Source organism: Dermacentor variabilis, chromosome 5 (genome assembly GCF_050947875.1).
Source record: "Dermacentor variabilis isolate Ectoservices chromosome 5, ASM5094787v1, whole genome shotgun sequence".
Lineage (NCBI taxonomy): Eukaryota > Metazoa > Arthropoda > Arachnida > Ixodida > Ixodidae > Dermacentor > Dermacentor variabilis.
In genome coordinates this window covers 202,584,998-202,610,726 of record NC_134572.1, presented here as the reverse complement: position 1 = coordinate 202,610,726, position 25,729 = coordinate 202,584,998, and the positions used below count along the sequence as shown (strand labels likewise).

General features: G+C 45.7%; 2 protein-coding genes across 2 annotated transcripts in view; one reads left to right on the top strand and one right to left on the bottom strand.

Moving 5' to 3' along the window:
- Position 1: 1 nt before the first annotated feature.
- LOC142583442 (3'-5' ssDNA/RNA exonuclease TatD-like) lies at positions 2–25,185 on the top strand. Its single transcript, XM_075693911.1, has 3 exons — positions 2–442; positions 503–663; positions 14,725–25,185. Exons 1-3 carry the CDS (start codon positions 151–153, stop codon positions 15,202–15,204), a joined length of 933 nt encoding a protein of 310 aa, XP_075550026.1. The 5' UTR covers positions 2–150; the 3' UTR covers positions 15,205–25,185.
- The window catches only part of LOC142583441 (nuclear factor related to kappa-B-binding protein), a 588,296-nt gene continuing 587,696 nt past the window's right edge, over positions 25,130–25,729 (bottom strand). The window contains exon 21 of the mRNA XM_075693910.1: positions 25,130–25,379. Within this exon, the coding sequence (XP_075550025.1) occupies positions 25,323–25,379 (57 nt within the window). The 3' untranslated portion in view covers positions 25,130–25,322. The remainder of the gene's footprint in view (positions 25,380–25,729) is intronic.

The following is a 25,729-nucleotide window of genomic DNA, read 5'->3' as shown; positions in this document are numbered from 1 at the left end:
TTCAAGCGTTGTTCTAGTAATCATGACGTAAACGATATAAAAGCCATAATAAAACGAGGAAGAACATATTCTTCTTAGCGCTTAGGAAACTAGGAGATTAGCGTATATTTTTTTTAAAAATAACGCGCAGCTTTTCGTGACGTCAATAACATGGCGTCAAGCAATGCTGCATGCGATCAGCTGTTCACGTCGGGAGTTGCGGGGACGAAAAACGATCCTCGAAGAGCGCAAGTAACCGAAGTAACTGATGACAACTACATACTTATAGACATCTGCGCCAATTTGGTGAACAAAAAGTTTAACCGCGACCTGGAGAGCGTGATTCAGCGAGCCAAAGATGCGGGCGTCAAGAAGATGATCGTACTGGGCACGTCGGCACACACCACCAAGGAGGCCCTTCGGCTGACGCGCATGCATCCCGGTACAGTGTACTGCACCGCAGGTAAGCTGCTTGCCGAGCGGCTTCGCTTTCTTGTGCACATGCACCGTGCTCGCGACGCAGGTATCCACCCGCACGACGCGAAATCCTGGGACGAGGACGCGCTCGAGGTACTACGGAGCGTCGCGCTGAGTCCAGAATGCGTCGGCATCGGCGAATGTGGCCTGGATTTCAGCAAGAATTTCTCCTCTCCGGAGTGTCAACTCCAAGTGCTCGAGAAACAGGTACGAGAAGCAGCTTGAATGGCTAGCTTAACATGACCTTTACAATGTCCGATCATTATTTGATCCCAAATAATGCGATCAGCGGGCGTGTCTGTAAGCCTGTACGTTTCGTCCCACTTGGTAGTGGTGCACGCGCGCACACACGCAGCCACCTGCTTGCTCTATTAAGGTTCATTGCAGTTTAAGTAATTACAGGCTTTAGGAACTTACCGCATACATTTTGTGGTTCGCTGCGCAATATCTGTATCTGCAAACGTCTACATCTTTTCGTCTGCCCCTTTTGATCACCTAAAAATCATCCACATGCTCCTCTATTACGGAGCTCAGTGCTGACTGCAACAAGTGGTTTTCTTTAAACAGGGCAGAATACACAGCTGCAATACATGTGATTATTCCAGCGGAGAGGATGAATAATGATTGCAGCTGTTATCGAAAGTCCGTGTGAACCTCGTCCTCCTCGTTTGATTTATTGCCCAATGTAACGTAGCAAGGGCCCTGTGGGTGAGTCACTCAGAATTCCGAAGGTAGTAATGTTTAAGGTGGGCGATGCCAGTGACATTGGTTGATTGGTTGCAGTAGCGACAGCTATTGGATACGAGTGGGATATCATGCAAGTGACGTCACTGAGGTGCCAGAACAACGATGGGGCCGATGTGCAGTGGGCTAGAAACTTTTGGGGCAAGCCACACTTGCAGTGTGCCATACTGGATCTCCTTTGGTGTACAAGACATGCTGGTATCACTTATCATAGCAAACCTTTGCAAGGTCTTGTAATGCAAAAATATAGAGATGTAGCATAGCAATATATATATTCAAAATGATCTGTGCACATTAAAGCTCATTCAGAAACAATAATTATTTTTCAGGGCGGACGAATGATGATGTGCTTATGCTGCCTCAGCGCCTAGAATCCTATCTCAGTTTGAGCTGGAACAAATGCAATATCTGTGGAAGATAGTCTTGCAACCCTGCAACGACTTCCGCCATTTTATGTATCCAGAACTTTTGACGTCGCAGCAATAACCCCATTGGTGTTGACCATGATTCTTCCTCCCTACTTGCGGTGCTGTCAAGCAGTTTTAGAAGTTGTCTCCATGCTCGCTTCCAGATTTCGTTGCACTAAATGTGAATATGCATTTATCTATAATGCTCTTCCTCCCACTTTGATCGCCACTGGGCCTGTCTGCTTGGACTGTGCAGAGAGAAAGAGAAATATGAATGAGAGAAAAGCAGGGAGGTTAACCAGAATTAAGACCTCCGGTTTGCTACCCAGCACTAGGGGAAAGGAAAGGGGTAGTAAAGATGGAAAGAAGAACGTGAAAAAAAAAAAATGAAAAGGGACGGAATGGGATCATTATAGTCTTTCTAATAGGCGGCTGCCACGTAAAAAGGTCAACAAAGCCTTGACCGACTTTCGGTGCGACGACAGTTCATGTCTGCATTCCAAGACTGACTGTTCTGAAAGTGGCCTGTCGTCAAGGCATGCCAATGCGGTTGCTAGTGACAGCCGGTGCACGCTGTATCGAGGACAGTGGCAAAGTACATGTTCTATGGTCTCCTCGCCACCGCAGTGACTGCAAGCTGCGCTCTCGTCCATACTGACTCGGAAGGCGAAAGATCTTGTGTAGGCGACACCAAGCCACAGTTGGCAACATACTGCTGTCTCAAGTCGAGAGAGTCCAGATGGCGGTCGAAGTCGAAGGAATGGGTCCAGTTGGTGTAGACGTGTGTACTTCAAGCTTGGTGTGTTCCATAAAGTTCTGATGGCTTCATTTGCAAGCACACGAATTTTCATTGCAGTGTCTGTCCTTGAGAATGGAATGGTATCTTGCAAGCCCTCCTCATGTGCAGATCGTGCTGCTGCGTCGGCATGTTCATTGCCCATAATGCCACAGTGGCTTGGAATCCCCTGTAACGCGATGTCATGTGCTTGCCCGACGAGGTTGTTCGTGGGGTCCGCTACGTAAGGCAGAAACCAAACAATAAAGAGCAGCCTTGGAGTCACTGAACACGCTCCATTTCTTGGGTAGTTCATCAGAAATTACACAAAGTGCACAACGAATAGCAGCGAGCTCCGTGGCAGTCGATGTAGTCTGGTGAGATAGTCAAATCCTTGTGGTGGAGGTTTTTTCAGGAAAGATCACCAATCCTGCAGACCCATTCACCCTGGTTGAAGCATCAGTATATAGATGACGATGCTCGTTGTATGGGTTCACAGCAAGGGAGCAGTGAAAGCTTCTTGATTGCTGGAGATGAGAGTTGGGCTTTTGTTTGTATTCCTGGTACCATTAGTCGAACTTTTGCTTGAGCCAAGCACCATGAGGGAAATGGAACTCTCGCTGGAGCTGAATAACCTGATGGAAGGTATGCACGATAGGGCAGGACTGTTTCACAAAAGAAGGCATGTGGTCGATCCTCTGGCAGCGAGGCTAGATGATGGGCAGGGGTTCGGGCAAGGTGTCTTAAGTGTGCTCTGAGCGCTTCCATGACTATGTGGGTCTTGGCTGGGAAATCGTGTGCAATCGCAATTGTTTCAGCTGTTGACGAGCACTGTGGCAATCCAAGTACAAGAGAGAGTGTCCTGTATAGTTGCATCATTGCATGTACTGACGTACCCCAGGCTTTCCTCCAAAAAGCTTGAACACATTAGAAACATCCGTCAGGCGCTTCCTTAGGTATGCCACATGAGGACGATCAATGATCACGCCTAAGAATCGGTGCGTCCTGACATAAGGTATGCTTGGACCGTCGATAGAGACATTGTATGATCTCCTTGGCTTTCAGCTAAACACGACCAATGTGCATTTTTCTGGCGAGGCCTTGAGGCCTTGTTCATTTAGGTACGTCGATGTTGACGTCGCAGCTTTTTGAAGCCTTGCGCGTACTTGTGGTTGTGTCGTACCAGATGCCCAGGCGCAGATGTCGTCGGCATGCTTTGATATTTTAACTGTATTCGGAAGTCGTTCCACGAGACCAATGTGTACAAGGTTGAAAAGCATGGGACTCAAGACACCGCCTTGTGGAACTCCATGGTGTGTATACCGTATTTACCCGCGTATAACCCGCCCCTGCGTATAACCCGCACCCCTAACTTTGAACTCGGCGAAAAAAAAAAAAAAAAACTCGCGTATAACCCGCACGTTTACCTGAAAAAAAAAAAAAAATGAGCGCTAGAAAGATGCAACTCACACTCAGTGATCATTTCGTTTTCAGAACATTTATTCAAACGACCGCCACCACGTCACTGGTTATCCGATTCTTAATCGACGCCGCTCTCACTACTGCCATCCGAGGCTTCATCGCCACTCTCAAAGACGTAGTCGTCCTCGGAACCATCCAGACTATTACTGATCGCACATTTTTTAAAGCTTTTGCGCACCAAATCGGCCGGTATCGCTTTCCACGCATCCACGATCCACTGGCACAGCAATGGAATATCAGGCCTTCGCACGCGTCCCGTCGGTGTGAGGGCGTACATGCCGTCGGCCATCCACTGGGCATACAGCCGCTTCACGTGTGCCTTGAACGGCTTGTTCAGGCACACGTCGAGTGGCTGTAGCATGGACGTCATGCCGCCAGGTATTATGACGAGGTCGGTGCTGGTCTCGGCAAGGCGAGCCTTCACCGCATTAGTGCAGTGGCCTCTGAAGGAATCTAGTACGAGCATCGACCGGCGTGCCAGCAAGGCACCTGGTCTTCGCTCCCAGATTACTCGAAGCCAGTCACCGACTAGGCCACTGTTCATCCACGAATTTTCTTCCGCACGCACAACGATTCCTGGGGGCAGTGGAATGCTAGGTAGCGTCTTGCGTTTGAAAATCACATACGGGCGCAGTTTCGTGCCGTCAGCCAAAGCGCATAGCATGACTGTGCAGCGCAGCTTGGCATTTCCGCCGGTCAGCACGCTGACTGATTTGGAGCCCTTTTTTTCCATGGTCGTGTCCATCGGCATCTCAAAGTACACAGGTGTTTGATCAGCATTTCCCACCTGAGACAGCAAATAGCTGTGCTCCTTCCGAAGTGCGATCACATATCGTTGAAAGTTCAACAACTTTTCCTCGTAGGCTTCAGGAAGCCGCTGGCACATGGTTGTTCGCCGCCGCATAGAAAATCCATGTCTTCGCATGAAGCGCTGAAGCCATCCACGGCTTGCACGAAACTCACGTGGAATGTTCAATTCCCGGGCCAACTTCAGGGCTTCCATTTGCGCCATCTCAGTCGAAACAGCGTGGCCACGACTTCTCTGCTCCTCAATGAACTTCGCAAGCTGCGTCTCGAGGTGGGGGTACGCGCCAGTCTTCGGACCCCGAAACGCTCGCCTGTTCCGGTTCGTTGCTTCGAGACTCTTTTTTTCTTCCTCCAGTCGCGAATGCACGACTCGTCGACGTCATGCTGTCTTGCAGCAGCTCTGTTGCCGATTTCTTCGGCAGCGGCTATAATCTTTAGCTTCTCTTTCGCTGTGAAACACTGCCGTCGAGTCGCACTCATGATGCCAAAACAAAGCAGGCAAACAGTGCAAACTGGGGTAAGTACACTAAACAGCGCCTAACGCGAGGCTCAACAATGCTGGCCTTTCGTTGGCCCTTCGTCGGCTTGACAAGCGTCGATGACGATGGGGATGGCGGACTACACGGGGAGGCCGCCGCACATTGCGGTGAAGCCGACCCCCCCCCTCCCAAGGAAAAAATTCGCAGATAACCCGCACCCCCACTTTTTAAACGCGTTTTTTCACATTTTGGTGCGGGTTATACGCGAATAAATACGGTAATATTGCGAGGTTGGGCCAGCTTCAGTGTTAACAAATAGAGTCCGCCTATGTAAATAACTGCATGTCCAACGATATAATTGACCGCTTAGGCCCACTGATTCCAATGCTTCAAGTTGTCATAGGCTCCCTTTATATCTAAGAACATTGCGACAGATAATCTCTTACATGTCTTTTGGTGTGGAACATAGGTTACCAGATCGATAACATTGTCGATAGAACATCGGTGACGTCGAAAGCCAGCCATGGTGTCTGGGTAGATTTCATAATGTTCAAGGTACCACTGAAGTCTGGCGAGGATCATACGCTCCATTACCTTCCCAACGCAACTGGTCGGTATGAAATAATCTCTAAGGGAGATTTGCCAGGATTGCGTGTAAGGGTGTGAACAGTCAAATAGGAAAGGACAAGACGTTGCAGCGTGTGTGGACTTGAGCTGCTGTTCTAAAAAATGCTTTGTAGTGCAGGCACAGAAACAATTTTGTCTCTGAGATGAGTTATGGAGGGAAAGGCAAGATTGAATGCCACATGTATTCATCATAGTGAAGAAGAATTATTGCTTTTGAATGTGCTGCGCATGGCATATTTGCTCCTTTGCGAGCGTATTATATATTCTGCCCCTTTCAAACCGAATCATTTGTTGCTATGCCAAAGTTCTCTTTGTCAGAAAGCCTGACATGTTTAGAGTGCCCAATGTCAACCACCTACATGGCTATTCAGAATGATAAAATATCCAACGACCAGCCCAAGGTCACGAGTCTTGTCAAAATGGTGCCCTGTCTGGCCCGCATGAAATTTCTCACAGGATAGAGGAATCTGATGCACTACACATCCTTTGCAGCTTACGAAGTGTAGTCTGTGCCTTTTTTAACAGCCTTGTTGCTTGTTTGTGATTGCACTGCTAATATTGCAGCTTGTTTACCTTTCACGGGGCAGAAAAAGCCTGTTGTAACTTTTTTTAGGCTATGTGCAATCCTATGTAGGTAACAACCAACAGCTCACCTTGGATGGCCGGAGTGTTAGTGTGCTTGCACAAAAGCAGCTTTTTAAGCAAGGACATTGGTTCTGGCACTTTAATGTGCAAGGGGGCTTCAGAGGGGCAAGGTTGTACAACGGGGTGTGCGACGACTCAGCGTATGGAAAGAATGACATCAAGGTCATGAATCAATTAATGATATGAGTACAGTTACCGTCAAGTTTCTCAAACAGTAGGAAAAAAAAAACATGCTTGCTGATAAAAAAGCTAGGTTATTGCAGGGCTAGCTAGGTTATCGGGCAAGTACTTGCGGAATACTCAATGCCATTTTGCAGGATTTTGCATGCCTTTTGTTTTGTATTCAGCCTTTGTACGAAATCTGACACATAATAGAGCCACATTAAGCAGCTGCATGATCTCTCGTGTCAATGGCAGGTCAAATAATCTTATGACCACAGTGAGCCTTTTTTTTTTAAATTGTGCCCATTTAGCACATTTGAGCCCTCTCGAGTAATGCTCGCTTAGCAAGACGCTTTGAGGAATCATCGGGCATTGTTTGGGATATCATTGGCCTTAGTGAGGCTTATACAGTGCTGACTAACGGCCACGTCCTCTGCTATAGAGGACTCCCAGATAAGAAGCAATGCGGGGTAGGACTCCTAATCCATAAGGAATAGCGGGAAACATTGACGAACTCTACAGCATTAAAGAGAGAGTAGCAGTTGTAATGAAGCTAAGTAGGAGGTATAGATTAAACGTAGTACAAGCCTATGCTTCAACCTCCAGTCATGATGACGGTGAAGTAGATTAGTTTTATGAAGATGTGGAATTAGCGACGAGAAAAGTGCAAACTCAGTATACTGTAATAATGGGCAACTTCAGTGCAAAAGTGGGCAAGAAAGCTGGTGAACAAACAACTGGCAACCACGGCATCTATTCTAGGAACGCTAGAGGAGAGATGTTGGTAGAATTTGCAGAAAGGAATAAGCTCCGAATAATGAACACCTTCTTCAGGAAGCGTAGCAGCACAAAGTGGACCTAGAAAAAGCTCTAATGGTGAAACAAGAAATGGATTTCATACTTTCTGCCGATCCCAGCATAGTGCAGGAGGTATTAGTGTTAAGATGTGGATTTTCACTTATCGACTGTGAGGGGCATTTACTTTTTTAAAAGCTTTGTTGATCTTTTGCCAGCCAAAATTATTTTGCATAGTACCACAGCTGTTAAGAATAATCTAGGGTTGTTTGATTGAGGCAGTGTTTCGAAATTGTGTAAAATACTGTTATAGTTGTGTCTCCCTCACTTCTCCAATCACCATTTCTCCTAAAGAAGGTGGCATATTTTGTCTGAGTGCTCTTTACAAGTAGGTCATCAGACTGACATTTCCATTTCTAATGCTAGGTATGAAGTGCAGTGATAATTGGTTAGAGAGGTCTAGGATTCACCTCAATATGAAGAAAGAAAGAGTAAAATTGGCCAAGAAGAAACAAGCCAACCTAGATGCAGTAAGGGTAAAAACAGACCAATTCAGACTGGTACTTGCAAATAAATATGCCGCCTTACAACAGAGAGATGAAGATGGCATAGAGGAAATGAATGAAACCGTAACTAGGCTAGGTTCAGAAGCAGCAATGGAAGTGAGAGGCAAGGCACCAAGGCAACCAGTAGGCAAGCTCTCCCAAGTAACAAAGGACCTAATAAAGAAACAACAAAGAATAAAAGTGTCCAACTCAAGAAATAAGATAGAATTCGTGGAACTGTCAAAACTGATGAACAAGGCAAAAATAAGGGATATTAAAAATTATAATGTGAGGAAGACTGAGGAAGCCGTAAAAAATGGACGCAGTCTGAAATCAGTGAAAAGGAAACTTGGCATAGGACAAAGCAAGATGTATTCACTGAAAGATAAGCAGGGTAATATCATCAGCAATCTCGAAGGTATAAATGCAGCGGAAGAATTCTATACTGTCCTGTACAGTATCCAGAGGAGTCAGAATACGTCAATTGGAAACAGTAATGAGCAGGATACAGAAACTCCTCTGGCCTATAACTAGTGATGAGGTCAGAAGGGCCTTGCAAGACATGAAACGAGGAAGAGCGACAGGAGAAGATGGAATAACCGTCGATTTAATCAAAGATGGAGGAGACATAATGACTGAAAAACTGGCGGCTCTTTATTCGAAGTGTCTATCGACTTCAAGGGTCCCAGAAAACTGGAAGAGTCCTAACATTATACTAATCCACAAAAAGGGAGACATTAAAGAATTGAAAAATTATAGGCCCATTAGCTTACTCACACTATTGTGTAGAATATTCATTAAGATGATTTGCAATAGAATAAGGGCAACACTGGACTTTTAGTCAACCAATGGAACAGGCTGGCTTCAGGAAAGGGTACTCTACAATGGATCACATCCATGTCATCAATCAGGTAATCGAGAAATCCACAAAGTACAATCAGCCTCTCTATATGGCTTTCATAGATTACGAAAAGGCATTTGATTCAGTAGATACCAGCAGTCATAGAGGCATTACATAACCAAGGAGTATAGGCAGCTTGCGTAAATATCTTGAAAAATATCTACAGAGATTCCACAGGTACCTTAATTCTACACAAGTAATGTAGGAAGATACCTATAAAGAAAGGGGTCAGACAAGGAGGCACAATTCTCCAATGCTATTCACTGCATGCTTGGAAGAAGTATTGAAGCTATTAAATTGGGGCGGCTTAGGGGCAAGTATCAACAGAGAATATCTCGGCAACCTTCGGTTTGCAATTGACATTGTCCTATTCAGCAACACTGGGGATGAGCTACAACAAATGATTGAGGACTTTAACAGTATCAGAGTGGGGTTGAAGATTAATATGCGGAAGACAAAGATAGTCATGAATAGCCGGGCAAGGGAACAAGAGTTCAGGTTCGCCAGTCAACCTCTAGAGTCTGTGAAGGAGTACATTTACCTAGGTCAATTAATCACAGGGAACCCTGATCATGAGAACGAAATTCACAGAAAAATAAAAATGGGTTGGAGCACATTCGGCAGACGTCAACTCCAGACTGGACACTTACCATTATCATTGAAAAGGAAGGTGTACAATCGGTGCATTTTACCGGTGCTGACATATGGGGCAGAAACTTCGAGACTGACAAAGAAGCTTGAGAACAAGTTAATGACGGCGCAAAGAGTGATGGAACAAAGAATGTTAGGTGTAATGTTAAGACACAGGAAGAGAGCGGTTTGGATCGGCGAGCAAATGGGTATAGCTGATATTCTAATTGTCATTAAGAGCAAAAATGGAGCTGGGCATGTCATGTAATGCGCAGGTTAGAGAACTGGTAGACTGTTAGGATTGCAGAATGGGTTCCAAGAGAAAGGAAGTGCAGTTGAGGACGGCAGAAGGCTAGGTGGGGTGATGAAATTAGGAAATTCTGAGGCGCTGGTTGGTATCGGATGACACGACAGGGGTCATTGGAGGCCTTTGTCCTAGTGTGGACATAAAATAGGCTGATCATGATGATGATGAAACCAGTGGGCAGTTAGTAGCTGCCAAAGGTTGTTTGCTGACCATAAGCAGATGGCCATGCTACATTGGCTAAGCTTGTGGAACTACTCTTCTGTATTCCACCACAAGTGGACCTAGGGCTTGGTTGCCATCGGTAGATAGTGCCGATAATGTGGCGTCGCAACAACTGCCATATTTGCAGTTTGCAAACAACAACATATTCACTTTTAGAGAGCATTGCAACCACAGACAATCATGAGAGATTGAAAGCTGGTTTTGTCTTCAGTAAGTACTGGTAGCATGATTTCAAACATGAACAATTCCTTAACTACAACAACACATTTTCTTACAGGTTTGTAACACCAGCCTAATCTGAAACACACACTGGGACCTACTCCATGCTTAGAAACCATCTACAGAGTGATTATATGTCACAGTTTCATGTAATTATGCGTAACAGGCATTCATTGCTGTCTCATCATCATCATCATCAGCCTGGTTACTCCAACTGCAGGGCAAAAGCCTCTCCCATACTTCTACAACAACCCCGGTCATGTACTAATTGTGGCCATGTCGTCCCTGCAAACTTCTTAATCTCATCCGCCCACCTAACTTTCTGCCGCCCCTGCTACGCTTCCCTTCCCTTGGAATCCAGTCCGTAACCCTTAATGACCATCGGTTATCTTTCCTCCGCATTACATGTCCTGCCCATGCCCCCCATTTCTTTTTCTTGATTTCAACTAAGATGTAATTAACTCTCGTTTGTCCCCTCATCCAATCTCCTCTTTTCTTATCCCTTAACGTTACACCCATCATTCTTCATTCCATAGCTTGTTGCGTCATCCTCAATTTAAGTACAACCCTTTTCGTAAGCCTCTAGGTTTCTGCCTCGTAGGTGAGTACTGGTAAGACACGGCTAATATACACTTTTCTCTTGCGGGATAATGGCAACATGCTGTTCATGATCTGAGAATGCCTGCCAAACGCACCCCAGTCCATTCTTATCCTTCTGATTATTTCCGTCTCATGATTCGGATCCGCCGTCACTACCTGCCCTAAGTAGATATATTCCCTTACCACTTCCAGTGCCTCACTACCTATTGTAAATTGCTGTTCTTTTCCGAGACTGTTAAACATTACTTCAGTTTTCTGCAGATGTAATTTTTAGACCCACTCTTCTGCTTTGCCTCTCCAGGTCACTGAGCATTCATTGCAATTGGTCCCCTGAGTTACTAAGCAAGGCAATATCATCAGTGAATCGCAAGTTACTAAGGTATTCTCCATTAACTTTTATCCCCAATTCTTCCCCATCCAGGTCTCTGAATATCTCCTGTAAACACGCTGTGAATAGCATTGGAGAGATCGTATCTCCCTGCCTGATGCCTTTCTTTATTGGGATTTGTTGCTTTCCTTATGGAGGACTATGGTGGCTGTGGAACCGCTATAGACATCTTTCAGTATTTTTACATACGGCTCGTCTACACCCTGATTCTGTAACGCCTCCATGATTGCTGAGGTTGACGACAGAATCAAACACTTTCTCGTAATCAATGAAAGCTATATATAAGGGTTTGTTATATTCCGCACATTTCTCTATCACCTTATTGATAGTGTGAATATGGTCTATTGTTGAGTAGCCTTTACGGAATCCTGCCTGGTCCTTTGGTTGACAGAAGTCTAAGGTGTTCTTGATTCTGTTTGCGATTACCTTCGTAAATACTTTGTAGGCTACGGACAATAAGCTGATTGGTCTATAATTCTTCAAGTCTTTGGCATCCTCTTTCTTACGGATTAGGATTATGTTAGCGTTCTTCCAAGATTCCGGTACGCTCGAGGTCATGAGGCATTGCGTATACAGGGTGGCCAGTTTCTCTAGAACAATCTGACCACCATCCTTCAACAAATCTGCTTTTACCTGATTCTCCCCAGCTGCCTTCCCCCTTTGCATAGCTCCCAAGGCTTTCTTTACTTCTTCCGGCGTTACCTGTGGGATTTCGAATTCCTCTAGGCTATTTTCTCTTCCATTATCGTCGTGGGTGCCACTGGTATTGTATAAATCTCTACAGAACTCCTCAGCCACTTGAACTATCTCATCCATATTAGTAATGATATTGTCGGCTTTGTCTCTTAACGCATACATCTGATTCTTGCCAATTCCTAGTTTCTTCTTTACTGCTTTTAGGCTTCCTCCGTTCCTGAGAGCATGTTCAATTCTACCCTATATTATACTTCCTTATGTCAGCTCTCTTACACTTGTTGAATAACTTCGAAAGTTCTGCCAGTTCTATTCTAGCTGTAGGGTTAGAGGCTTTCATACATTGGCATTTCTTGATCAGGTCTTTCGTCTCCTGCGATAGCTTACTGGTACCGTATTTACACGATTGTAAGTCGACCCCTTTTATAAAATTTGAAAGTCTGAAGTTGGGTGGTCGACTTACAATCGAAACCAAAACATGGCCCCGCCAAAAAAAGCCATATTAACGAGAGCTACAACGTAGTTACAATTTTATGTTTGCTCTATGGCCCTACCCGTATCTTTTCGCTATCCAGCGTGTTTGTTCGCTTTTTGGAAGGGTTTTTCAACATTTTTGAGAGTCTTATTACAGTGCATGCAACCAATGCCTTTGATGCAACACTCATGAGGGGTGTCGATAGTTGATAAAAGCGCCGCTATTCCCATTTGCGGCGGCACCCTCAGAGCGGCGGCGCTTGCGGGGAGTATCGGTAGTTCATGGAAGAGCAGACACCGCTCGCGGGTTTCTCTTTCTCTGTTTAAAGGCATTGGTTTGACCAATTTGTTTGACTAACTTCTTGACGCGCTCCACTTCGGCTACTTCTACGCTTCCCCAGTCGTCATGAGTGCTGCAGGCCCACTAATCTTTCGGCACTCGTTCACAGCAGCGTTCAAGAGGGCTGCCATCCTTTACGCCGAAGAAACAAATCACTGCGCAGCGGGCCGCAACTTCGATGTTTCTAAACGGGTGGTGCGAGAGTGGCGACTGCAGCGAAGCGAAATTTTCACCCTGTGGCGGCAAGTGAGAAATTTCCCATGTGCCGAAGTCTAGACGCTTTCCGGAGCTGTAGGCTAAGCTTGCGGCGTACGTCACTGAAATGCATGATCGGTCCCTGGCAGTGAAGTGCGACGTGGTCATGAAATAAGCCCGGACCTCCGCCTGAATTTTAAGGTTCTGATCCGCCGTGAGTACAACGAGTGGCTGGCGGCAGAAGACTGCGAAATTACGCAAACCGGACCTGTCAAAAGAGCCTCCCTGACGGCTGCGTGTGGTTGGGTGCATTTGGCGTGGGCTGCTGTTCTGCACGATGACCTGGTGCGCTCGTTTGCCAAATTTGAAATTTCGCTGGACCACGACGCGCTGTGGGACCGCAGCAACGATGACGATGGCAGCACTAGTGAAGACGAGTAGTCCATTGACCATGTCAGCTACTAATAAATTTTCGTTATCGAATGCGCTCTCGGGTTTTTTTTTTTTTTTTTCCGGTCTAGCGATATGGGGGGGGTCGACTTACAATCGTGTAAATACGGTATCCTGTCTAACGGAGTTACCACCGACTTCTATTGCACACTCCTTAATGATGCCCACAAGATTGTCGTTCATTGCTTCAACACTAAGGTCCTCTTCCCGAGTTAAAGCCGAATACCTGTTCTGTAGCTTGATCTGGAATTCCTCTATTTTCCCTCTTACCGCTCACTCATTGAACGGCTTCTTATGTACCAGTTTCTTCTGTTCCTTCCTCAGGTCTAGGCTAATTCGAGTTCTTACCATCCTATGGTCACTGCAGCGCACCTTGCTGAGCACGTCCACATCTTGTATGATGCCAAGGTTAGCGCAGAGTATGAAGTCTATTTCATTTCTAGTCTCGCCGTTCTGGCTCCTCCACATCCACTTTTGGCTATTCCGCTTGCGGAAGAAGGTATTCATTATCCGCATATTATTCTGCTCCGCAAACTCTACTTTTAACTCTCCCCTGCTATTCCTAGTGCCTATGCCATATTCCCCCACTGCCTTGTCTCCAGCCTGCTTCTTGCCTACCTTGGCGTCGAAGTCGCCCATCAATATAGTGTATTTTGTTTTCACTCTACCTATCGCTGATTCCACGTCTTCATAGAAGCTTTCGACTTCTTGGTCATCATGACTGGATGTAGGGGCGTAGACCTGTACAACCTTCATTTTGTACTTCATATTAAGTTTCACAACAAGACCTGCCACCCTCTCGTTAATGCTATAGAATTCCTGTATGTTACCAGCTATATTCTTATTAATCAGGAATCCGACTCCTAGTTATCGTCTCTCCGCTAAGCCCCGGTAGCACAGGACGTGCCCGCTTTTTAACACTGTATATGCTTCTTTTGGCCTCCTAACTTCACCGAGCCCTATTATATCCCATTTACTGCCCTCTGATTCCTCCAATAGCACTGCTAGACTCGCCTCACTAGATAACGTTCTAGCATTAAACTTTGCCAGGATCATATTCCAATGGCGGCCTGTCCATTGCTGTCTACATTAACATTTTTGCTGATAGTACATACAATAGAAACACTTAGGCTTAGCAGCCAAATAGAATGGTGCCTAGCAGCAAAGTTTCCGATGAGGTAGATACAGAAGCTGTAGTAAAATGTTTGAAGTTGCATATGGCTGGAATGAAATTATGGCACTGTTTAATGAAGCTTCATTATAATGAGGTATAATATCTGGCGATGCCTAGAGTCACATTTATTGGGACGCGTGTTTCGTGTATGAGAGAGGACGATGCCAGTCGTAGCCGGACTAGTATCATAGTATCACTGACTTGCAGATGGCGCTGGCATGTGAGCTAAACAAGCCATTGGTGCTCCGAGAGCGAGCGGCATTTGATGCCATGATGGATGTGCTAGCACGGCACAGCAGCCGGCTGCCGGCGCACGTTGTGCTGCACTGCTTTGCGGGCAGCAGCGACCAAGCAGCGGCGTACCTAGCACGGGGCTGCCACCTGGGCGTGGGGGGCCAGCTGTGGAAAGAGCCGGAGGTGCTGCGGGGCGTGCCACCTGAGCGGCTGCTCCTGGAGAGCGACAGCCCCTTCCTGTGGCCCAATGCCCGTGCACTGCCGTCGCCGTGGCGCACGGCACTGCAGCCCCGTGCAGTGCAGCTGCTCGAGCGCTACTGCTCCTTTCAGCGCAACGAGCCCTGCTGCCTACCGGCGGTGCTTGAACTGACTGCGGCTGTGCTGGGCCTGGGACCTCAGGACCTGGCGCTGCGAACCACCTACACTGCACTCAGCATCTTTGGCCTCGACTGAAAGGCCCGCGGGCAGCAACACGTGTCCCTCCACGACTCCCGAATGAACGCTAAGGATGATATTATACTTGGCTTATTTGCTGCAGAAATTTCGAATCGATAGTTTCTTCTCGATGTTACAAAGGGTTTAGGTGCATGCAGATGAGCAGTTGGTGCACGGGAGTCCATTTCTTGTGCACCTGATGACGTTCCCACCAACCGTGGGGCAAGGCTCTGGCAATGGGTTAGGTTGATAGTTGCTATCGCAGTCCCGCAATGCCTTTGGCTCTGTTACCAACATTACATTGTTGGCTTAACTTGCTTGGGCCGGACAAAATGGTGCGTGAGCCAGAGCTCACATTTTTGGGCTTCCAACACCACAAAGTATTAGATGCTGTGCACATAGGTCTTACCTTGCATACAATATGAGTAACAGCGCAAGGCACAAGATATACGAAGGACGAAGCGCCGACTATAGACCAATGTGTTATTGTGCACACAGAAAATATATCCAGGTGCATGAAGGGCTAATTATAGAGGGTAAGCTACATGGCAAGAAGAGAAGGCATGATACTGAAAATCAAGATCACTAAATGAGTGCCATCATCAAGTGCAATAAACGCAATTTCCTTGGTGAGGAGCGATGCCACGACAGCCAAGCAAATGGCGTTTCTTGCACATTCACGACTGCGCTCATTTAGTGATCTGCGCTCATTTAGTATCGTGCGTTTCTTGTTTGCCATGTAGCTTACTTTCTCTCCTTCACACAGCTGTAGATATTTACTATGTGCATAATAAAACATTGGTTGATAGTCAGTGCTTTGTTTGTCTCCTTTTTATGCCCTGTGTCTTGTGCTGTTACTTGTTTTCTATGCAACCTTCACCAACCGGCCCAAATTGGCACTTTAATGCTTTCCTTGGTGCACTCAAGAGATTGGTGTTGCAGAGAGAACTAAAAAAAAAAGAAGAAAAAGAGAGAGAGACACGGCTGGTCCCAAACATTGGAGCCTCCAGCGGTACTTCCAACTTGTTCACCTTTGCAGCTGGTTTCCGCAGACATGTACATGCAGGCTCTATCTTGCACTGTTTCACTGCACAAGCCTCAACGGCACATGGATGCGTTCTTCAGGCACCCATCGTCGACATTGGTGAGATGATGTGCTGTGTACTTGGAGCTCGTACTGTATGCAATTCAAAGAAAGGTTGCCAGTGCTGCAGCAATGGTGCGCTGGCAATGACACACATTACAAATGAGTGCATCGACCTTTGGGAGGAATTGTTGTACGTTTCTGCAGCCAACCTCATTGCTGTATCTGGCATATCCAACTTTCAGGGATCTATACCAGAACCACTTAGTATTTAGAAGCTGCAAACATGAGATGTGATGAATGCATGTCAAAATAGCTCAGAGATGCCACTGACAAGGATGTTGTGGTGCTGTGGAATTATCACCATCTGGGAGAACTGCACAAAGAACCAACAGAACGGCACAAGGCAAAACTGCAATTTTCCACTACAGCTCATCCAAACGGGAGGCAAAGCTCGCAAGATCTAATATGCATACAAGCATTTAAAAAGATATAGGAACCACATGCATCTTTGCACTTCGTACAAGTGTGGTGCTGTCACTGGCTGTCATATTGATTTGTGTTTTATGAATTAATTACAGCCCATGAACTAAACTTTCTTGTGTAGTAGTGACCTATACGCAATGTGTTGTATCGAGGAGGTGCGCTCACTGGTTGTGGCATTTCCGGTTTGTCTCTGGCTCCTCGTCAGCAATTTTTTTATGCAAATGATTTCCACATGTTACGACTTTGCAGTTGGAGGGCCCGAACAAAAATGCCAGCGCATTTCACTGCAAGATCTGCCATGCTGATCTCTCACCATGCCTATACACTTATGCCTGTAGGAATCAGACTTCATATGACAAGCTGCAATGGTGAGCTAGAAAATATACAAAACAAGTTTGAAGCAACTACTATCAATGAAAACTGTGCCAGCCATGTGTTTTATATGCACTACTCCAATGCAATTGCTTAGCAAGACAGGCAGGCAAACTAGATGGGAAATGCAGTGCTTCTTTGAGACACTGAGCTGGTGGAGAAGCTTGTGTTGGCTTTAAAGGACAAGACACGGCTATAGTAATGCACATACTTTTGCCACGAAGTGCTCACACAACTAAGCACCATAGCTCTTTCCTTTGTTTGCACAGCAAGCACAAAAGAATGCGCTCGCATACTTGCCAACCGTAAAATCTTTAACTCTTGCTGACTAAGAGGGGAAGGTAGCACGCACTTCTTATGAAGGCTTGCCTGGAGGAGCCTTTGTGGAAGTGTTTTATTTAAAGCCCCTCCCCCCCCCCCTCAGGTCTGGCTATTTTGGGCTGACAAGCACAGTGCATACAACGTGCACTACTATCGATCGTGTCTGCAAAGTCTTACACCCACCATGAAGTTTCAGACTGAACGTTCTGTGTCCTTCTCATGGGCACTGCACTCCCAGCCAGAGAGTCGACGTCATTTGCACAAGTGCACCTACGTAGTTTGCAGTGCTGTGACGTCACTTACAGTAAAATGTGACTTTGAGAATTATTTGAAGCAATAGCAGTTATTTCTTTCGTCTATTGTTTCAATAGATGAACTAAAGTTGAGAGAAATAGTAAAACTTACAAACCGAATGGCTGCGTGCCTTTGTTTTACTTTGTACTGTAGCAAAAGAATTGTACTTCCATTTTGTCTGCTTGTTTCCACATCCTGCAGTCACGCACGCGGAGAATGAAACTTATGTGATTTTCTACCGTGTTCCAGTGCATGATCCGCTTGTGCCTGTTTCAGTGTTCATGTAGCACTGACTTAATCACGCCATTTATCTAGTGCCACCAGTACGACGATGCGAGGTAAAGCGGTAAAGATCCACGAGCCGGGCTAGCCACTCCAAACATCGCACACTGAGGGATCCAGTTTGCAGAAGCAGTCGGACAACTCGGGTGTTTTCGTGCACAGCTCGTAAGATTGTGTACAGTGTGAAATGAAACAAATGCGCAACAGCTTGCGGGTTCATGTGTGAGACCATCACTGGAATTGTGCCGCGTAGAAAATAAAAAAACACGTAAAAAAGAAAGTGCAGGAATAGACACGATCCCCCAGCTCGGGCATGGGAGAACGCAGGGAAGAAATTTTGCTTGTGGAGGCTAGATCAGGCAAGTGGAGAGAGTGCCTCTGTTGGCAGTGACGCTTGCCTCCTGAAATGGTGGGTTCGTGAACATTTCTATCTCTGCTAATAATGAACCAATTTGAAAAATTGTTACGGTAGAATGTTCCCTAGAGGGCACGTAACAATTGTCAGTGTGTAACAAAGATTTACTATGTGGCCTGGTGAGGGGCCCTTTTAACAACGATTTACCTTTTGATGCACAAGCAGCAACAAAGCATCTCAATGTGAATTTTTCAGCGACATTGCTGTTGCCGATTTTGCCTGTGCATTGCATTGCCTACCGCTTGAAGCGAGTATGCATCTGTGCATCCTATCACCATCAGAAGAGTTCCAATTGAAAGTTTGTTGACTGACAAAAATAATTAAATATTCATAATGCTGGATGCAACATTAGTAGAATTGTAGAATGAGCCACATTATGGATAATTCGGGAGAGCTGGCAAGGTATGTGCTGACTTTGTATGTTGAGGCATACCGACGCTACACAAGAGGTCGCAGCCTGTTTTAAGAGTTCTGAACGGCACTGCAAACAAAAGGACAACACCAGTGTTAACTTGGTCAACTGAGCTTACCAAGGAAAGCATTAAGCATATAAACCAGAACCACACATGTTGCAACAGCAGTGGGGATGCTTCTTTACCATGCTGATTAAAATGCAACAATCCTATCACTGCTCAAAATACCAAGACGGTCGCATGTTGCCCTCCTTATAGGTGTGGAGCAAGATCACGCCAGGTCCGAGATTTACACAAATTTTCACACCAGACTCTAAACCATGCTCAACTGACCAGATGTTAAGCGTTGCATGCATGCCTTGGCCTCCAAAATATGCAATAAACTGTGCAGACTGTAGCCTATTTGTGCCTAAAACTCAGTCTATTATAGTAATGTGTACATTTAAGAACCACAGCTGAAGAAGACAATGCACCATGCATGTTCCTCCACACGTTGCCTGCTTCACACGCCATGTTTGCTGCACCCCATGCCCTGGTTCTTTAAAAAAGTAGCAGCCGTGCCTCCTGGTTTGTGTCAAAAGAAAGATATTGAAGTTGCCTGCTGTGCTTTGTTACATCAAGAGGCCGTGTGACATTAGGCTGCCAATTTATAAGTTTGGCATTTCTTTCAACGCCATTCGCTCCTTCCCTTGGTGTGAACAACCAGCCCAGCGACTGCGAAAGCAGTTATTGTCACGCGCAGATCTGAAACCGTTGCAATTTTGAAACTTCGATGTTTGCCAATTGCTGCTTCTAGTTCAGACATGTTGTGACCAAAACGCCTATGACGCGTTTCCGGCTCCTGCAGTTGCTTCCACTGAATGCAACCAGCAAAAGCATAGCCTTCAAGACCTGCATCTGTTTATCCTGAGGGCACCACTACTGGAATGTGGATTTGGACACCACCTATTCTGTGCTGTGGTAAGGTCCCCTTACAACTGGTGAAGGCAGTTTAGTGTTCCACCTGCACGCATGCCGGGCTGTTCTGAATGGCCAGTGACGAATCTGGAAGAGAACAGCTGTAGCCCATCTATAATGCGGCAGTTGCTCGAAAGTCGGTGCCAAAGGTTAATTTCCAGATCCAAGTGACTGTCAATTAAAATACAAGGGAACGATTGGGTGCTGTGGTTGAGAATAGGGGACAATGTGTGCTAGCTGCTCTTGGCCCAAACCAGGGGTACACTGAAATTGCGCAACTTGGCGGCAAGCCTCCTTCCACTACTTTTCGGAGGGGCAGCACAAATGCACCTGAGATTGGAATTGACTTCAGTGTGCCACTAAGGAGCGACAGGTGGGAGAAAAAAAAAAATGTTTTCGAAAATGTGACTGTGAGCTGATCTCTGTGATGCGGTGAGAATCGTCAACAAGTAGTTTAGAAGAACTCCTTGCTGGGCTACTTGGTGCATTGCTTTGAAGAACCAAGTTGCACATTCAAAAAAGACAACGGAGACTGAAAGAGCGCAAACTATCAACTGATTTTATTTGCGTGACGGTGCCTTATATATGCAGAATCACAGCCAATGAAAGGGTCAAGAGAATGGGAGGGGGAGAGCGAAGAGGCACGAGTCAGCTCGTAATCAACATCTGTGCAGAAAAATCTTTTCCTTTTGGTACAATATGACAAAAGTGTCGCTAACACATTTATCGCCATTTTCCTTTATGTGGTAGGCCTCTAAAAGCTCACGCACTGTTTTATTTTTACTTTTTCCTATAATTTCTATGTTCTTAAGCAGAGGCTCACATCCACTGCATGCAAGGAAATGAGCGGGTAAGTTCACTCCTTCTTTATTCCTAATTACGGGCATGTTTCCCTGTGCATTCGTTCATGCAACGGCCTGTTTGACCCACGTACACGCCTCCACACTTGAGCGGGATTTCATACACCACGCCTGTGGCTCATTTTACATACGTTTCAGAGCATGTTTTATGCTGCTGCCTTGAGCCCCTTCCTGCCTGCAAGTTTCTTTGGAGCAGAAGAAATGACAGGGACGCCATGCCTCTTGGCCATATTTTTTACATTGCATATATGGCACAACCATAGTTTTCTTTCTTGGCAGCAGCTCATTTGTGCTACTGCGATTTCCTCTTTTTATCTTCCTAAGAAGATTCTCAGCCACAGCTGATATGACGTCACAGGGGAAGCTGGCTGAAAGCGACCTTTCAGTTTGATTATGGAAGCTTATGTGCATTGCATGCAGGCACGACTTGGTAAGGGCAGATTCCAGGCACGAGCTTGCTTGCTACTGCTCTCTTGACTATCTTCGAATGCGCAGAATCACTCAAAAGTAGCTCTTTCTTTGCTCGTGGAGCATAGTGCCAGCAGACATGGTGTAAGCCAAACTTCAGGATAATATCTAAAAACTGCAATGACCCACTAGAAGAACAATTGTGTGTAAAGGTCAAGCCCCGCCCATACTGTCTAAAGACAGTTAAAATTCTACTCACTGAAACAGTATGGGTCAAGGTTATTTGTTTGGATAAAACAATAAAAAAATCATCAACATATCTACAACACTTAAATACCCCCAGATTAGTAAACTCGTCATTCAGGGAGCGGTCAATAGCGGCTAAAGTATGTTACGAAGTATAGGGGCGACGCAAGAACCAATACAAATTCCTTGTCGTTGAATGTAAAAGTTGTCATTACAAGATATGAAAGTGGCTTTCAAATAAAATTCGAGCAAGGACATGAAGCTGCTTATACACCAGCTGAGTTTTGAAAGCCTATTAACCACTTCTTTCAATGCAATCTCGCACAGCAACAAAGAACCCATGATGCGGCATTGAATAAAACAAATCCTCGACATCTACAGGAAAAGCGTAGCCGATAAGGTCATTGGAATTAAAGAAGGTTACAACGTCAGACGAGTTCTTTGTGTAAGAAGGGTCTTCAATTTGTAAAGCACTGAGATGTTACAGTAAATACTGGCTAATTAGCAACTGCCACGATCCCTTCTCACTAACAATTGTTAAAGGCATTGAGTCCTTGTGCATTGTTGCAGTGAAGAAATTGGAAAGCGCTTTCATTTTACATGAAGTTATTGAACTTGCGAGCCTGGATAGTTCAAGATCGCTGCACAAAGCAGCAGCTCTGCTCTTGATCCTTGTGGCAATAGGTTTCACACGAACGAAGTTTCTTGTCATGGCTTGGCCCGTCTTCTCGTTGAAAACTCGTAATACGACAAATCCTCCATTCTTGTCTGCATGAAGCAAGCACAACTTGTTTTGCTTGAACAACGAGACCGCCCTTTTAGTTGGGTCGTTGGCATGCTTGGTAGATTCCATGTTGACCGTTTCGGTCATAGCTTCAACACCTTCCAGCAGGCATCTTTATCTTCTTGGTCAGCCTGGCTTGAGATCTGCCGGTTGATTGCTAGTAGGTCATGGGCTGGTACTAAAGGCTCAAAGCTGTACTTACGGCCTTTGCTACACTTGCATCTTCAGGCAACGCCACAGCATGCAAGGGCGCTTGACCCAATCGTCTTGCTTGTTGTTCTGGTGCAGGCCAGAACCTGCTAAAGGCACTGGGCCCACCAAAATTCAGTCATCTGAGAGGCAACTTTCCTGGCAGAACGCAGCTTAATTTCTGCTAACCAGGCCGGGTCAATTGCATAGCAAAGTGAATGCAAAAGGTCTTGGAACCTGCATACTTGACGCCGAATTTCCGATCTTAAGTACCTACATATGCATTTCAGAATGGCCATTGGCAGCTTGAGGAAGCCGAACAGTGAACTTGCACCTTCGGGAACGAATCCCTTCTGAAGGCAGAAGGCGATGTACCTGGCTCGACATGTAGAACTGACGGTGATGTTGACACAGGCGTTGACTTGTAAAGGTGAAGGAGGAACATTCATACAATGGCCCTCTGTGCTAGTCAGGTAGTTTAGAACTTCTTGCTCAGGTAGTTGGTGCGCTGCGCTGCTGGCACTACGCTCCACGAGCAAAGAAAGAGCTACTGCCGTATAATTCCGCGCATTGGAAAATAGTCAAGAGAGCAACAGCAAGCCCGTGCCTGGAATCTGCCCTTACCAAGTCATGCCCACATGCAATGCATATAAGCTTCAATAATCAAATTGAAAGGTTGCTTTCAGCTGGCTTCCCCTGCTACATCACATCACTTGTGGCTGAGAATCTTCTTAGGAAGATAAAAAGAGGAAATCGCAGTAGCGCGAATGAGTCGCTGCCAAAAAAGAAGACTACGGTTGTACCATATATGCACAATGTTGCTATGGTGACATTGGCGACATCGAACATTTCATTTGGCTATGCCCGCAGTTTGACGCGGAAAGAAAAGCGATGGTCGACAACCTACAATAGAGCAGTCTTACGCACAGGACCTTTGAAGACGTTGTTTTCCCCGGAGGGCCCGTGGCATTCAGGAAGAGAGCGCAACAACTGCTGATAGCCTTCCTGTGAGACACAGGGCTCATCGACACCTGGTGACACACCCCTGATTTCAACTCAAAGGAGGTTCAGGCAGAACAATCGCCGGCTATCTATGACAGGCTAACCCCGCCTGCTTCAACACCACCACCACCATGCACAAAGTTGCGCACAATGCAAGAAAAGTGGCCAAGAGGCATGGCATTCCTGTCATTTTTTCTGCTCCACAGAAACTCGCAGGCTTGTGCCCAAGAATCGGTAGCCAAGGAGCTTGAGGCAGTGGATGCGGCATAAAACATGCTGAAACGTATGTAAAATGTGCCACGGGCGTCGTGTATGAAATTCTGCTGAAGTGTGGAGGTGTCTATGTGGATCAAACAGGCCGTTGCGTGAATGGACGAGCAGGGGAACATGCCTGTTCAATTCAGAATAAAGAAGGAGCGAACTTACCCGCTCGTTGCCTTACATGCAGTGGATGTGAGCCTCTGCTTAATGACATAAAAATTCTAAGAAAAAGTCAAAATAAAACAGCGCATGAGCTTTCGGAGGCCTACCACATAAAGGAAAATGGTGATAAATGTGTTAGCAATACTTTTGTCAAATTGTACCAAAAGGAAAAAATTTTTCTGCGCAGCTGTTGATTACGAGTTGACTCGTGTCTCTTTGCTGTCCCCCTCCCATTCTCCTCATCCTTTCATTGGCTGTGATTCTGCAGATATAAGGCACCTTCACACAAATAAAACCAGTTGATAGTTTGCACTCTTTCCGTCTCCGCCGCCTTTTCCTATGCTTGTCATTTTTGAATGCGCAACTCGATTCTTCAAAGTCAACAACTAGCCCCATGCTTTGTGGGGAGTGCCTAAATGCCAAGTTTCACACAATGCCACTACTCTGGTCTACTGTACACTCACACATGTGATGATGGGCAACCACGACAATAGCTGGGCTGGGTTTTCTTGCACTCAAGGGCCTAGAGAATGTCACCAAGTGCCTAGCAACACTAAAGGGCCCCTCTCCAAGTTTGAACATTGTGAATAAGTTCTCTAATAATATAGTGTCATATAGTTGAACAGTAGAATTGCACATTTTTTATAAAGCACTGAAACCTGGTGATGGCATCTCAAAAATGGTTGTGTCCCACCACACTCCAGGAAAGAAAAGCTTGTGTTATATGCTGGATTTTATGGCAAGTCTAGTGTGTAGATGATGTAATAATCTCTGCAAAATATTAATTGTGATGCAAATGTTGTTCAACATGCTTCTGCTAGGTGTATGCCTGGTCCTCAGTTGCAACTCTTGTACAGTGGTGATGATGAGACAGCACAATGTCCCATTGTCGGATGTGTTAGAGGAATTGCATTACTAACTTAACCTAATGTGCCACAGAGGTAAAGGAAATTTTGCTGTGGTAAAAGAGGAATGCCACTTGCAGATGCTGGTCAAAGTGGTTGGGAAGTATTTATGTCGCAGCCTCCTCTTGGTATTTGCCCATGTTTGTTACTCAACCTATTTAGCATAATCAAAATTCCTGCAACAGAATGCTCCCTGGACAGTACCTTACTCCAACTGCCATTGGATGAGGGTCCCCCTTTAATGAGCAGTGCTGTCCCTTAGTGTATTGCAGGCATGTGTTGCGTGTTCCAGAAGCAAGTGCACTCCTGTGCCCACAGACACTGTGCTTCTTCTTCTTCATTGTGTGCATGCAAAATAGTTTGAATGAGGCTGTGGACACAGATTTCTTGCTCTATGTTTTGCCATTCCGTGCTGTTGAATTTGCTCCTTGAGAGAGTAATAACGGTGCTGTGATAATGCCTGTGTGGCCTTTTTCTTATGTAACAACTATTGAAGAGTGCCTTCATCGAAATATGCAGTGTTTTAATGTGGCCTAGGCATAAAAAAGTGTGAATGTTGCTGCTGTGTCCTTCTGTGTCTGACTTTCACTGGCAACGTTGGAACAGAATTGTGGGAGCAGTTCCATGAACTGTGCAGTTCACAGGCAATAGACCACAAAGTAAGCAAATTGATTTGTAATGCACATGGCAGACGATCATGATGAGGGACAGTCAGGCCGCGGGGCTCCTTCACCCGCTTGTGGCTGTTGCACCTGCGAAGAGAAGAGAGCCATAAATCAGAAACCTGGAAAAGGTTTCTCCGCACATTGGCTTTAGTGGCGTGCTGCATCCCATAGTTACAACAAAAATACAGCAAATAATGAAGTGAACAAACACATGATCACAAGCTTCATGCAAAAGCTTGCGCTCTAACATAACTAAAAAACAACATTGAACATAACATAAAAACAAACCTGTACGAAAATTCACTATATACATCGTGAATCACAAAAATGCACAGCACGGTAATATATATAAGAGTTAGATATTGAGATCATGGTAAGCAGCTGTTAAAACTTTGGACGGTTACACTCGTTGACAACCGAAAAATTGTTCCACTCTG

Bases quoted from the DNA above. Each gene is read 5' to 3' on its own strand.
- LOC142583442 (XM_075693911.1), top strand. From the start codon at position 151: ATGGCGTCAAGCAATGCTGCATGCGATCAGCTGTTCACGTCGGGAGTT. The intron at 443-502 runs GTAAGCTGCTTG...CTCGCGACGCAG, and splicing joins TACAGTGTACTGCACCGCAG to GTATCCACCCGCACGACGCG. The intron at 664-14,724 runs GTACGAGAAGCA...ACTGACTTGCAG, and splicing joins TCCAAGTGCTCGAGAAACAG to ATGGCGCTGGCATGTGAGCT.